Source organism: Chiloscyllium plagiosum, chromosome 19 (assembly GCF_004010195.1).
Source record: "Chiloscyllium plagiosum isolate BGI_BamShark_2017 chromosome 19, ASM401019v2, whole genome shotgun sequence".
NCBI classification, from domain to species: Eukaryota; Metazoa; Chordata; class Chondrichthyes; order Orectolobiformes; family Hemiscylliidae; genus Chiloscyllium; species Chiloscyllium plagiosum.
The window spans coordinates 195,012-208,934 of record NC_057728.1 but is presented as its reverse complement, the minus strand read 5'-3'; the positions used below and the strand labels follow the sequence as shown (position 1 = coordinate 208,934).

Genomic DNA, 13,923 nt, shown 5'->3' with positions numbered 1-13,923 from the left:
CTATGAAAAGAGGTTGAGCAGGTTAGGATTATTCTCATTAGAAAGACAAAGGTTGAGGGGGGACCTGTTTGAAGTCTACAAAATCATGAGAGATGTAGACAGCAAGAAGCTCCCAGAAGAGTTGGGATTAAAAGTAAGTGTGTGAAACTCCAGGAAGAAGCTATCAGAAGTTCCTGTTTAATGGTTGAAGTCAACTATTTAAACCTAATGATGATAGTAGAGGGATAAGGACAGTATTTTGAGTGGTATTTTGGGTACTGTACACAAGCTGCTTTTATTCTTTTCAATTTTTTAAAAAAAGGAGTGAATCTGTAAAGTATAAGGACAATAGGAATATACTTAAGAGGGACATCAGGAGGGCAAAACAGGAACATGAGATATCTTTGGTAAATAAGGAGAATCCAAACAGATTGTACAAATGCAATAGGGGCCAAGTAGTAACTAGGGAAAGAATAGGACCCCTTAAAGATCAACAAGGTCTTTGTGTGGAATGCATGGGCGATTGGTGAAATATAAAATGAAATTTCACATCAGTATTTACAGACATGGATTCTACGAACCTTGGGGAAGTAAATAATGATGTCTTGAAAAGAGTTCCTCTTACAGGAGAGGAGGTACTCGAAGTCTTAAAACACAAAGGTAGATAAATCCCCAAGACCTGATCAGGTGTATCCTAGAACTTCATAGGAAGCTAGGAAAGAAATTGCTGGGCCCCTTGCTGAGATACAAGGTGCTAAAAAGTTGGATGGTGGCCAATATGATGCTGTTGTTTCAGAAAGTTTGTAAGGAAAAGCCAGTGAGTTTTATGTCAGTGCTAGGCAAGTTATTGCAGGGGATTCTGAGTGACAAGATCTACATGTATTTGAAAAGACAGGATTGTCAATATGGCTTTGTGCATGGGAAATCATGCCTCACTAACTTGAGTTTTTTTTTGAGGAGATGTTCAAAGAAGATTGATGAAAGCAGAGTGGTAGACAGTGTCCACACGGGTGGCATAGTAGCTAATACTGCTGCATCACAGCACCAGAGACCCGGTTTCAAATTGACTCTTGGGTAACTGTGTGTTGAATTTACACATTCTCCTTGTGTTTCTGTGGATTTCCTCTAGGTATGCCGGTTTCCACCCACTGTCCAAAGACGTGCAGGGCTAGTGTATTGGTCATGCTAAATTGTCCATGGAGTCCAGTGATGTGCAGGGCTAGGTGGATTAGCATAGGATAGGGTAGGTGGGGATGGGGATGCTCTTTGGAGGGGAGCGTGCACTCCATGGGATGAATGGCCTGATTCCTCACTATCGGGATTCTATTTTTCTGTATGCACTTCAGCAAAGCATGGTAGATTAGTAAGGAAGGTTAGATCATGTGGAATCCAGGGAGCTAATCAATTGGGTACAAAATTGTTTGCCGGTTGGAGGCAAAAGTGGTGGAAGAGGGTTGTTGTCGAGTCTGGAGGCCTGTGACCCGCAGTGTGCTATGTCCACAGCTTTTCGTCATTTATCTTAATGCACTGGATGTGAATATTGGAGTCAAGTTTGCAGATTACATCAAAATTGTTGGTGTGGTGAACAGTGGGGGAGATGGAAAAAAAACACTGATTAGGAAGGCTCCCAATCTGTTCTGCAAGTACATCAAGGGTAGAGAGTATCAGGGAGAAGAGTAGGACCTATTCGGGACCAAGGGAGAAATCTGTGCATGGACCTGGAGGACATTGGTTGAGTTTTAAAATGATTAGTTTCGCACCGCCGCCGCTTGGGGAGAGGGAGAGAACGATGCAGGTGCAGAACTTGGAAAAAAAAAATGTACTGCGAGGTTCTTCAGCAGATTGATACAGAGAGTGAGGAGGAGACATAGAGTCAGAGATGTACAGCATGGAAACAGACCCTTCGGTCCAGGTTTAAAAACAGACAAATATCCAGGAGTAGTTCAGTTGTATCCCAGGCTATTGTGGAAGGTGAGGAAAGAAAACACAGGGGCATTGACCCAAAGTATTAATTCCCCTCTGGCCACAAGCAAGAACTGGAGGACAAATCAGGGAATTGTAAATCAGTTAGCTTTATGTCAGTGGTAGGGAAACTATTGGAGAAAATTCTAAATAAAAGAATTAATCTCCATTTGGACAGGCATGCTTTGATCAGGGATAGTCAACATGACTCTGTCAGAAAGAGATTTTGCCTAACAACTCCAGTGGAATTTTTCAAAGAGGTGATGAAGTGTATAGATGAGGGTAGTCTAGTTGATGTTGTTCATATGGATTGCCTTTGACAAAGATCCACCTGGGGGACTGAATCAGTGGGAAAGTATAGTGCTAGATAAGTACAGCAGGTCAGGCAACATCTGAGGAGCAGGAGAATCGACGTTTCAGGTACAAGCCCTTCATCATTCGTGATGACCATCTCCTTCTGCTCCTCGGATGATGCCTGACCTGCTGTGCTTTTCCAGAACCACACTTTTCAACTCAAACCTCCAGCATCCGCAATTCTCACTTTCTCTAGTTACAAAGACTCAGATCCAGGGTAATGCGGCACGTTGGATCCAACAATGGGAGGTGTGTATGCGTCAATCTAATCTAATTACAATATTCATGAGAATGTTGGTGAAGGTGTAGAAGAGATGATGAGTACATTTGCAAGTGCCACAAAGATTAGCTGTTGGTGGTTGATAATGAGTAAGATGTTAGGTTATAGGATAATACAGATGGATTGATCAGATGGGAAAAATCAGTTGTACAAGAAATTTAATCTGCATAAATGTGAGGTGATGCACTTCAGAAAAAAAGAACAAGACAAGGACTCAATGAATGGCAGGACACGAGGAAACGCAGGAGGAATCTTGGGGAGGGAATTCACAAATCCCTGTAAAAGGCAGCACAGGCAAAATAAATGGTAGTTAAGGTGGCACACAAGACACTTGCCAGTATCAGCTGTGATATAGATTATTAGAATGGGGAAATTACTCTAGAGCTATACAAAACTTTTGTTAGGCCACACTGGAGTAGTGTGTGCAGTTCTGATCACCTTGCAATCACCAGAATGTGATTGCACTGAAGAGGGCGAAGAGGAGATTCACTAAAATGTTGCCTGGGATGGAACATTTCCACTTTGGAGAGAGGATGGATAAGCTCGGGTTGTTACCTTTCAAGCAAGAAAGATGGAGGGTGGCCTGATTGACATGTGTAAGATTATGAGGGCTGAAAATGTGTTGCTGGAAAAGCGCAGGTCAGGCAGCATCCAGGGAACAGGAGAATCGACGGGGAAATGAGGAAACTAGTGAAATCCGAGTTCATCCCTTGTGGTTGGAGGGTTCCTAGGCAGAAGATGAGGCACTCTTCCTCCAACCGTCGTTTTGTTCTGGTCTGGCGATGGAGGAGATTATGAGGGGCATGGACATGGTGAATAGAAAGCAGCTGTTCCCTTAGATGGAAGTATCAATAACAAGGGGGCGTAATTTTCATAGATGAATGGCAAAAGGTTTAGAAATAGATATGAGAAATCTGTAATGCACTGCCTGGGAGCATAGTAGAGGCAGAAATTTTAAAAGTACAAGAACTTGAAAAGTTCTAAGATTCAAGATTATGGGCCGAGCACTGGAAAATGAGATTAGTGTAGATATGTCAGCGTAGCCCTGATGGGCCAATGGGTCTCTTCAGTGGTGTACAATTCTATGGAAGTGGTATAGTGAAGGCTCACTGGTTTGGTCCCTGGGATGAGGAGATCATCCTATAATGAGAAGCTGAGTAAACTGGGTCAACAGTGAGAAAGGTGGTCTAATTGAAAAGGGTACAAAATTCTGAAGCAGCTTGATAATATTCAACACAAAAAAGGTTGCTTCTGCTAAGATCGAATGTGCAAAGCATATGCAGCATTTCAGCATACAGGACCAATCAATTTGGAATGGAGATTAAGAAAAATTACTTCATTGGAAAGTTGTGGATCTTGGGAATTATCTACTCCAGGGATGTGTGGTTCTTCCATATTGAAGACACTAACAAATATGTTTGCTCTGTTATGGAATCTGAAGATCAGTCATGATCATACAAAAAAAAGATGAAAAAGGTTCAACTGTCCAAATGATCTGTTCTATTTCTCATGTTCTTGTATTAAAGGCAGTCACAACATCCACATTCTGACTGAAATATAACAGAAAAGGCTGGGCAATTTAGCAAGACAGCCAGCATCTGTGGAGAGAAAAACAGAGTTAATGCTGAGTCCTATGATTCTTCTTTGCAAGAGTGATCCTCATGGAACGAGAGATGGCTGCCTCTCCAGCTAAAAGCCATCTTCCAGAACTTGCTTTTAGCACCAGTGTTATCAAACTGCACTTGCTCAGTAATAACATGCTCACTGCCACTAAACAACAGTTCCACTAGGCAAAAGTGGGTACTGCAAATGCTGGAGATTAGAGTGGTGCTGGAAAAGCACAGGTCAGGCAGCATCCAAGGAGCAGGAAAATTGACGTTTCAGGCAAAAGCCCTTCATCAGGGATGAGGCTGGGAGCCTCAGGGATGCAGAGATAAATGAAGAGAGGGGCGGTGGGGCTGGGGAGAAGGTAGGTGAGAGTGCAATAGGTGGATGGAGGTGGGGTGATAGGTCAGAGAGGAGGGTGGAGCGGATAGATGGGAAGGAAGATTGACAGATGGGACAGGTCATGAGGATGGTGCTGAGCTGGAAGGTTAGAACTGGGGTAAGGTTGGAACTGGGGTAAGGTTGTGTGAGGGGAACTGACGAAACTGGTGAAGTCCACATTGATGCTATGGGGTTGAAGATAACGCTGAGGCGGAAGAGGATTCCCCCAGGCACCAGGTGGTGAGAGAGTGGCAGTGGAGGATGCCTAGGACCTGCATGTCCTCCGCAAAGTGGGAGAGGGAGCTGAAATGTTTAGCCACAGGGTGGTGGGATTAATTGGTGAGGGTGTCCCAGAGATGTTCTCTGAAGTGCTCTGCGAGAAGGCGTCCAGTCTCCCCAATGTAGAGGAGACTGCATCAGGAGCAAAAGATACAATAAATGATATTTGTGGAAGTGCAGGTGAAACTTTGATGGATGTGGAAAGCTACATTGGGGCCTTAGACGGAGGTGAGTGGGGAGGTGTGGGTGCAGGTTTTGCAAGTCCTGGAGTGGCAGGACAAGGTGCCGGGAGGGGAAGGTGAGTTTTTGAGGTGCATGAACTTGACCAGGTAGTCGTGGAGGGAACGGTTCCACTAGGCCACTCAGTGCCTGACATCATTAAAGCTTTGGTTCAAACATGGCAAAAAAAAACTTCAGAAATACAGGGTGCGTGACATCTCTTGACATCAAGGCCACATTTGACTAAGCATAGAATTAAGGAGCCTGTGCAAAACTAGAATCAATGCAAATCAGCAGGAATGCTTTTACTGGTTGGAATCATACCTAGGACCAGGAAGACAATGATGGTTGGAGATCAGTCATCTCAGCTGGAGTACTCAGGGTATTTTTTTTCTAATCTGCTTCATCCAATTAACCTGTTCAGAGAAATTAATATACACTACTGCAACATGTAGGTCTGGAACCCAGGTTGATACTAACGTTGCACCACAACAGCCTGGTGTCCTGGGCTAAACAATCTTCAGCTGCTTCGATAATCTTGCCTCCACCATAAAAAGGTTAGAAATAAAAAATAACACACAACAAAACAGCAAGGAACAGGCCCTTCAAGTCTTTGCTGCCACATTTTTGCCCTTCCATACTAAAACTGTCTTCACTTCACAGGATCCAAATCCCTCTATTCCCTTCCATCTTGAACCTGTGTCCCCTAGTAATTTACCCCTTTACCCTGGGAAAAAGCCTCATACTTTCCACTTTATCCGTCACATGCATAATCTTTAAACTTCAGTTAGGTTGCCCCTCAACCTCCTGCATTCCAGTGAAAACAAACCCAGTCTATCCAAACTCTTCATATCTAAAATTCCCCATAACAGGCAATATCCTGGGAAACCATTTCAGTACCCTCTCCAAAGCATCCACATCTTCTGCTAGTGTGGTGACCAGAATTGTATGCAATAGTCAAAGTGCTCCCTGACTAAAGTCCGATAAAGCTGCAGCATAACTTGTCTATCCTATACTCAATACTCTATTCTTATTCCAATAAAGGCAAGCATACCATAAGCCTTTTTTTACTACCTTATCTACCTGTGTTGCCACCTTCAGTGATCTGGACACCCCGATCTCTCTGCATATCAATACTCCTAAGGGTTCTGCCATTCACTGTATAATTTTCAGCTGTACTTGACCTTCCAAAAATGCATCACCTCGTATCTGTCCCGATTAAACTCCATCTGCTATTTTTCTGCCTATGCCTCCAACTGCCCTATATCCTGCTGTATCCTGAGAATCTTCCACACTATCCATAACACCACCAATCTTTGTATCATCCACAAACTTACTGATTAGATCAGCTACATTTTCCTCCTAAATCATTTATGTAAATCACGAACAGCAGAGATCGTAGCACTGATCCCTGTGGTGTTGAACACTATTAGTCACAACCCTCCTTTCTGGAGAGCATCCTTCTGCTGCCACCCTCTGTCTCCTATGACTAAGCCAGTTGTATATCCATCTTGCCAGCTCACCCCTGATACCATGTGACTTCACCTTTTGTGTCAGTCTGCCATGAGACCTTGTCAAAGGCTTCACTAAAGTCCATGTAGACAACATGAACCACATTTCCCTCAATCATCTTCATGACCTCCACAAAAAACTCGTTCAAGTTAGCGAGGCATGATTTCCCACATTCGGAACCACGCTGTCAATCGCTAATAAGTCTATTTGCTTTTAAATGCGTATAGATCTTGTCCCGTTGAATCTTTTCCAATAATTTCCCTACCACCGACAGGAGTCTCACAGGTCTGTAATTTCCAAGATTATCCCTGCTACCCTTCTTAAACAATGGGACAACACTGGCTATTCTCCAGTCCTCTATGACCTCACCTGTAGGCAAACAGGATACAAAGATATCTGTCCATGCTCCAGCAATTTGTTTTCTTGACTCCTTCAATATTCTGGAATAGATCCCATCAGGGCCTGGAGACTCATCTCCCTTAACACTTTAAGATGCACAACACTTCTTTCTTTTTAATTGGATCTTGGCTGAGAAACTCAACTCCCTGAGATCATCCTCCACCAAATCGTTCTCTTGGATGAATAGTGGCACAAAGGATTCGTTTAGGACCTCACTGGCCTTTTCAGACTCCATACAGATTCCCTCCTTTGTCCTTGCACAGGCCAACCCTTTCCCTAGCTACCCTCTATATGTATAAAAAGCCTCGAGATTCTCCCTAATCCAAATTACTAATGACTGTTCATAACCCCTTTTTAGCCCTAATTCCTTGTTTAAATTCTTTCCTACTTTCCTTATGTACTTCATCAGTTCCCATCCTCTTGACCTTACATATGCTTCCTTTTTCTTTCTGACCAAGGTCATAACACCTCTGGTCATACGAGATTCACATAACTAGCCATGCCTATCCTTTATTCGAGCAAGAACATGCCATTCCTGAACTCTAATCTATTGCCATTTGAAATACTCCCACATAGAGTCATAGAGATGTACAGCATGGAAACAGACCCTGCAGCTCATTCCACACATGTCCGATTTACTCTCAAATAGCCACCTCCAATCAAAATTCTCCAGTTCCTGTCTATATTGTTGGAGTTTGCCTTCCCCCAATTTAACACCTTCACCCAAGGAATACTGTCATCCCTATCCTTGAGTAACTTAAAACTCACAGTATTATGGTCACTGTTCCCAAAATGTTCCCCCACTGAAACTTCACTCACCTGGCCAGGTTCATTTCTCAACACTAGGTCCAGTACAACCCTTTCCTTGGTTGGACTGTTTACATATTGTGTCAAGAATCATAGCTGAATGGTCCTTATAAATTCTGCCCCATTCAAGCCCCAAGCACGTAGTGAGTCCCAGTCAATATAAGGGAAGTTAAAATCTAAAAAGACATTCAAGTCAGTAAGGGAGGCAATGGGAAATAATGGGGCAAAGAATACAACTGGGAAAATGAGTCGAAGGGCAAAGGCAGGGAAATGTCTGTTGGTTAATGTGTTAGACTGTCTGAACCACAAAACAACTAGCAGCCAAGTTCAGCAGAAAAAGAAAAAAAAAAATTTAAAAAGGGGGCGGCACGGTGGCACAGTGGTTAGCACTGTTGCCTCACAGCGCCAGAGACCCGGGTTCAATTCCCGCCTCAGGCGACTGACTGTGTGGAGTTTGCACGTTCTCCCCGTGTCAGCGTGGGTTTCCTCCGGGTGCTTAAATGTAGGGGTATGGTGGGTTGTGCTTCGGCGGGTCGGTGTGGACTTGTTGGGCCGAAGGGCCTGTTTCCACACTGTAATCTAATCTAAATCTAATCTAAATCTAAATCTAAAATCACCTACAAGAGCAACCTGCTGTTTTTATATCTTTCCAAAGTCTGTCAACATATTCTCCCCTCTATCTACCACTTGCTCTTGACAGGCCTATAGTATACCTCCAGCATTGTGATTTCATCTTTCCTGTTCCTGAGTTCTACCCATATTACCTCCCTACACGAGTCCTGATGTTTCTTCCCTCAGTACAGCTGAGAGATACTCCTCTACCAGTAATGCAATTCCCCCACTCCTTTTACTTCCCCATCTATCACACCTGTAAATGTCCAAATCTTGGGACATCCAGCTGCCACACCTGTCCCTCTTTCAGCCAAGCTTCTGTAATTTCAATAATGTCATAGTTCCAAGTATTAACCAAAGCTCTAAGCTCATCTACCTTGCCTATTACACTTCTGGCATTGAAACATGTGCATTTCAGACAAATGCCCCTGCTCTTTGCAGCAGCATTTCCCTGCCTGTTTTTGTTCTTAGTAATGTTTGCCTTCGTTTATACATCTCCCTCAATTTCTGCATCTACAATCCTACTCCTCTGGATCACGTAGCCTTGCCACACTAGTTTAAACCCTCCCCGACCACTCTACCAAGTATCCCCCCCTTCTCCCCCACCCCGCCAAGGACATCAGTCCTGGTCCTGCCCAGGTGTAACCTCGCCAGTTTGTACAGTTCCTACCTCCCCCAGTGCCCAAAGTGAGGACACTTGCTGATGCTTGCATAACACAGCACCATTCATGATTTCTCAGATACTGGAGACATCCATGTCCAAATACAGCATGGTATACATGTCAGGAAAATGCATAATTCGAAGGAAAAGCAAATTCTCACTACAAGATCAAAAGTTCTAAGAATTCTCTCAAATATTGTTGGCACTTGATACAATCAGTGGTATAGGTCAGTAAAGCACACAACTCGTCAAGATACCCAACTTATTCTTCGCCACTCCAAACTGCACTACCTAACTCCCAATTCACTCCTTCACTTTACTTCACTACAACTCCATCTGAACCAAAGTTTTTCTACTTCTAACCCACTCACTCCACACATGAGCTCACTCCCATCAATCCCAACTTGGGCTGACAAGTGGCAAGTAACATTCACTCCACGCAAGTGCCAAGCATTGACCATTGTCAACAAGAGAAACTAATATCACAACAGGACATGCAATGGCATTAACATTTCTGAATTCCCCACTAACAACCACCTAGGAGATACCATTGACCATGAAGGGAACTGTGTATATATATTTTGGATCAAATAGCAGGTCTAGTAATATTGCGACAAGTTACCAACTTCTTGACGCCCCAAAGCCTGTCTGCAATTGAAATCAGGAGTGTGGGTGCGTAGAGTTACCAACAACACTCAAGAGGCTTGACACCATCAAAAATAAAACAACTCGCTTGACTGGCACACACCAAGAAATATTCATTGCTTCCATCATAGATACTCAGTGGTCGTGCATTCCATCTACAAGATGCACTGCAGAAATTCATTAAGGCTGCTTAAATTAACCGTCCTCTTCTCCCCTCTCGTATCTCTCCACCATCTCCATTACATCAAGACCTCTTCCATCCTCATCTGTCATCCTGTGATGAAAACCCATATCCATCGTATGTTCGCTGCCCTGTATCCCCACCCAGCTATATACCCTAAAGCCATCACCTGCCCCCTCACCCACGTTCACCACACAGTGTCATTGTGTGCACCCTGCCCCTTTACATACTCTCACCTCAATCACCTGCCTGGTCCTTTCTGCCTCTTTTCCCTCTGTTCAAGGCTCTGGTGAAAAGCAGACTAAAGCACTCTTTTCTGTCTCCACAGATGTTGCCTGATCTGCATGAGTATTCATAGCATCTGCAAAACTTTGCTTTTGCCACACAAAAACTGCTCCTAGTTCATCAGGCACAAGGCAATTCAACTCTCACCTCAAGCTCATTGAGTCGCTGTATTCTTGGTGTAAAGTGAAAGTTCTTCACTTCACAGGCAAATGGTGGCTGCCAGTCCTGAAAAAGAAGAGGAAATTGAAAGCTTCCATCTTAAGAAAGATCTACAATAAATGAAGTAAAAGCAGGACCCGGACATTCAGTCGCTTGTCTGTGCTTTTCCTTTCAATCGATCATGGCTGATCAGCCTATTTCAAACCTGCATTCCCATCGATACTACTGCTGTGCCATTTTTCTTCCCCATATCAGTCGAAGCAAAACACTCAGAGACACAGTGCAGTCTTACGTTCTTCATCTTTATTCCGGGCCCTGGAGGCAGAGAGAACAATCGCCCATGCGCACAGGGACAGGAGTTCTCGGTCTTCTCTCGAACAGCAGTTTTTTAATGAATTATATAGTAACTTACAGGGATGAGCATCCAGATAAGGCAACATACATATTGATTGGTGACTGTTACAATCAATGAGTGTCAATAGTAAAAATTAAGCCATCTGCTGTTATGCAATGAATGTTCTTAACCTTATTAAGTGGCTTCACATAATGAATGCATTTCACCTGGTTAACTGACTTTACATACCGAATGCATTTTCATCTTATCAAATAGCTTTACTTAATGAATGCTTTTTCACCTTGTTAACCCACCACTCTTGCCTCCAGCACCTCACTGTAAATTCTTATCTGATCCGAGTCATGCGAGTTGAACCTTTTGTTTCACAAAACTTAAAACTTAACTCTATCGCTACCTGTGCATACCCTAAACACTTTCACAACACTTAGTGATCTTTCACCACCCCTTACTTTGCAATAATCTACCAACCTGATTCTGCTTCAGCCACCTTTCAATAAAGAGTTCCAATGACACACAACCCTCCAAAAGAAAAGACTTTGTCTTGTCTCTTTTTAAATGGGTGATCATTTATTTCAAAATAGCGATCCTGAGTCCTAGATTCTCCCAAATGAGAACAGTTTTCGCCATAGGATCTCATGTTTCAATCAAGTCATCTCTTCCTCCTTCAAACTCCAATGATACAAGAACTAGCAATTTTCAGGTTTTTCTCCAACGACAATTTCCTCATTCCAGGTAACAGTCTAGTGAATATTTTGAGCTGCTTGCAATGCATTTACATCTTTCCTTAAGTAAACCAATACTATACACAAATACTTCAGATGCAGTCTCAGCAGTGCCCTCCCAACCAGTTGAGGTTATCACAAATGTGTCTCCTCTTCAACCTCTACCCTAGCTGGAGGCGTGGTGACCACTACCAGTTCTCTCTCCAAAAGGAGAGTCTTCCCATAGTCTGGAATGACTGATGTGACTTTACCCTTGTATTTGCGATTTGTAATTCGCCCTGGCACAATTTTTCTTAAAGCAGAGGTCATTACTGAACTGTGCTGAATAATACTCTCAAAAGTGAACTGAGATCAATTCAATTCACGTAGTTTCCACATATATGCCCCAAACTAAGATTTATGATTCTACTGCTTTAAGGCCTCAGACATAGTCCAGTACCAATCCACCACCCCCACCCTCCCCATCACTCTAGCTTCTTTTGACAATGTTATCTCTCAGTTAATGTGCATGAGATCAATAAATAATCTTTTCTTACATGGTTGATACTCTCAAGATTGTAGATAACACAATCATTCAGGCTGGAGAAGGACTGCAACAACATACATTAATGAACTTGCACAATGAACATGAAATTGGTACAGAGGGCCATAGATATCCATAAGCAAGGTCTGCACAAATTAATTCAAGCAAGGTGATGTTCAAGCAGTGATGCTCACCACTGACCATCAAATAATCTTAAACCCTGTAAAGTACTAAAGCACTATCCATGATTAATCCCAGAATGCATTGCTGCCAAACCCTGTGGCACAGTGGTAATGTCATTGGGCTTACAATCACAACCGAGAACAATGTACTTCGGATGCAGGTTTGAATTCCATCACTGGCAGATAATGTCATAATTGAAGTAAAAAATGAATTAAAAGCTTGCCTGGTGGTTTAACCATTGCCGACTGTGGTAAACATCTGTTGACATTCTATTGGAAAAACCATTGAGGAGAAAGTGAGGTCTACAGATGCTGGAGATCAGAGCAGATTCCTGAAGAAGGGCTTATGCCCGAAACGTCGATTCTCCTGTTCCCTGGATGCTGCCTGACCTGCTGCGCTTTTCCAGCAACACATTTTCAGCTATTGGAAAAACCAATCTACCATTTCATCTAATCTGGCCTGAACTGAATCCAGATCCATGCCTCTGTGGCCACCTCATGATATAGCCCAAGAAGCTATTCTGATGTACCAAAAGGCTATGACATCTTACAAAATAAATAAAATCAGATTAAATACTAAACATCAACCAAAGCACTGGATGTGACAAGGCTAAAGAGCCTTGTTGACAAAGTTCTCCTTACCAACATCTGGCAGCTTCTGCCAGAATTGTGAAAGCTGCACCATAGACTAATTAAGAACTGTTTCATACTCATGTAATCATAGAATCATCCCATACAGAAAATGCTCTTTTGCCTATTTCTCACAGAAATCTATAAAGTTCTGACAGAACAGGGTAGGAAGGATGTTCCTGATGGTGGGGAGTTCAGAATCAGGTGCCATCATTTAAGGATGACTGAACTATTTAGGACTCAAAAGAGGAATTTCTTCACACAGAGAGAGGAGCGAGGGTGTGGAATTCACTGCGGCATAAAGTGGTTGGGGCAAAAACACTGCTAGTTTTCAAGAAAGGCACAGACATTGGTTGCTGGCTGAGGATTAGGGTACTGAGCTCGATAATCAACCATGATCAAATCGAATCACATAGTAGACTGCTGCCTGCATTTCAAATATGAGGTTTCCCCACCTTTACCCTCCTAGCTACCGCATTTCAGAAACAGGAAAGGAGGTTACCCTGTTGGAAGTTTTTTATTGGCCTTCAAATAGTTCGAGAAATGTCGAGGAAAGGATTGCAAAGGTAATTCTGGATAGGAGCAAGAGGAACAGGGTATTTGTTATGGGGGACTTTAACTTTCCAAATATTGACTGGAAATACTATAGTTCAAATACTTTAGATGGATCACTTTTTGTCCAGTGTGTGCAGGAGGGTTTCCTGACAGTATATCAACAAGCCAACAAGGGGCGACACCACGTTGGATTTGGTACTGGGTAATGAACCTGGCCAGGTGTTAGATTTGGAGATAGGTGAGCACTTTGGTGATAGTGACCATAATTCAATTATGTTTACTTTAGCGATCGAAAGGGACATGCCACAGGGCAAGAGTTATTGCTGGGGGGAAAAGGCAATTATGATGCAATTAAGGAAGACATGGTTAGGAACATGGGACTGGGATATCATAGCAATTATGGAAACATGGCTCAGGGATGGGCAGGACTGGCAGCTTAATATTCCAGGATACAAATGCTACAGGAAGGATAGAAAGGGAGGCGAGAGAGGAGGGGGACTGGCATTTTTGATAAGGGATAGCATTACAGCTGTGCTGAGGGAGCATAATCCCGGAAATACATCCAGGGAAGTGATTTGGGTGGAACTGAGAAATAAGAAAGGGATGATCACATTATTGGGATTGTATTATAGACCC

At 43.1% G+C, this 13,923-nt stretch overlaps 1 protein-coding gene across 1 annotated transcript in view; it reads right to left on the bottom strand.

Annotated features, from left to right (window-relative positions):
* kdm5a (lysine (K)-specific demethylase 5A) overlaps nucleotides 1-13,923 on the bottom strand; it is a 207,806-nt gene that overhangs the window by 163,554 nt on the left and 30,329 nt on the right. Inside the window, exon 2 of the mRNA XM_043708905.1 lies at nucleotides 10,309-10,386. Within this exon, the coding sequence (XP_043564840.1) occupies nucleotides 10,309-10,386 (78 nt within the window). The remainder of the gene's footprint in view (nucleotides 1-10,308; nucleotides 10,387-13,923) is intronic.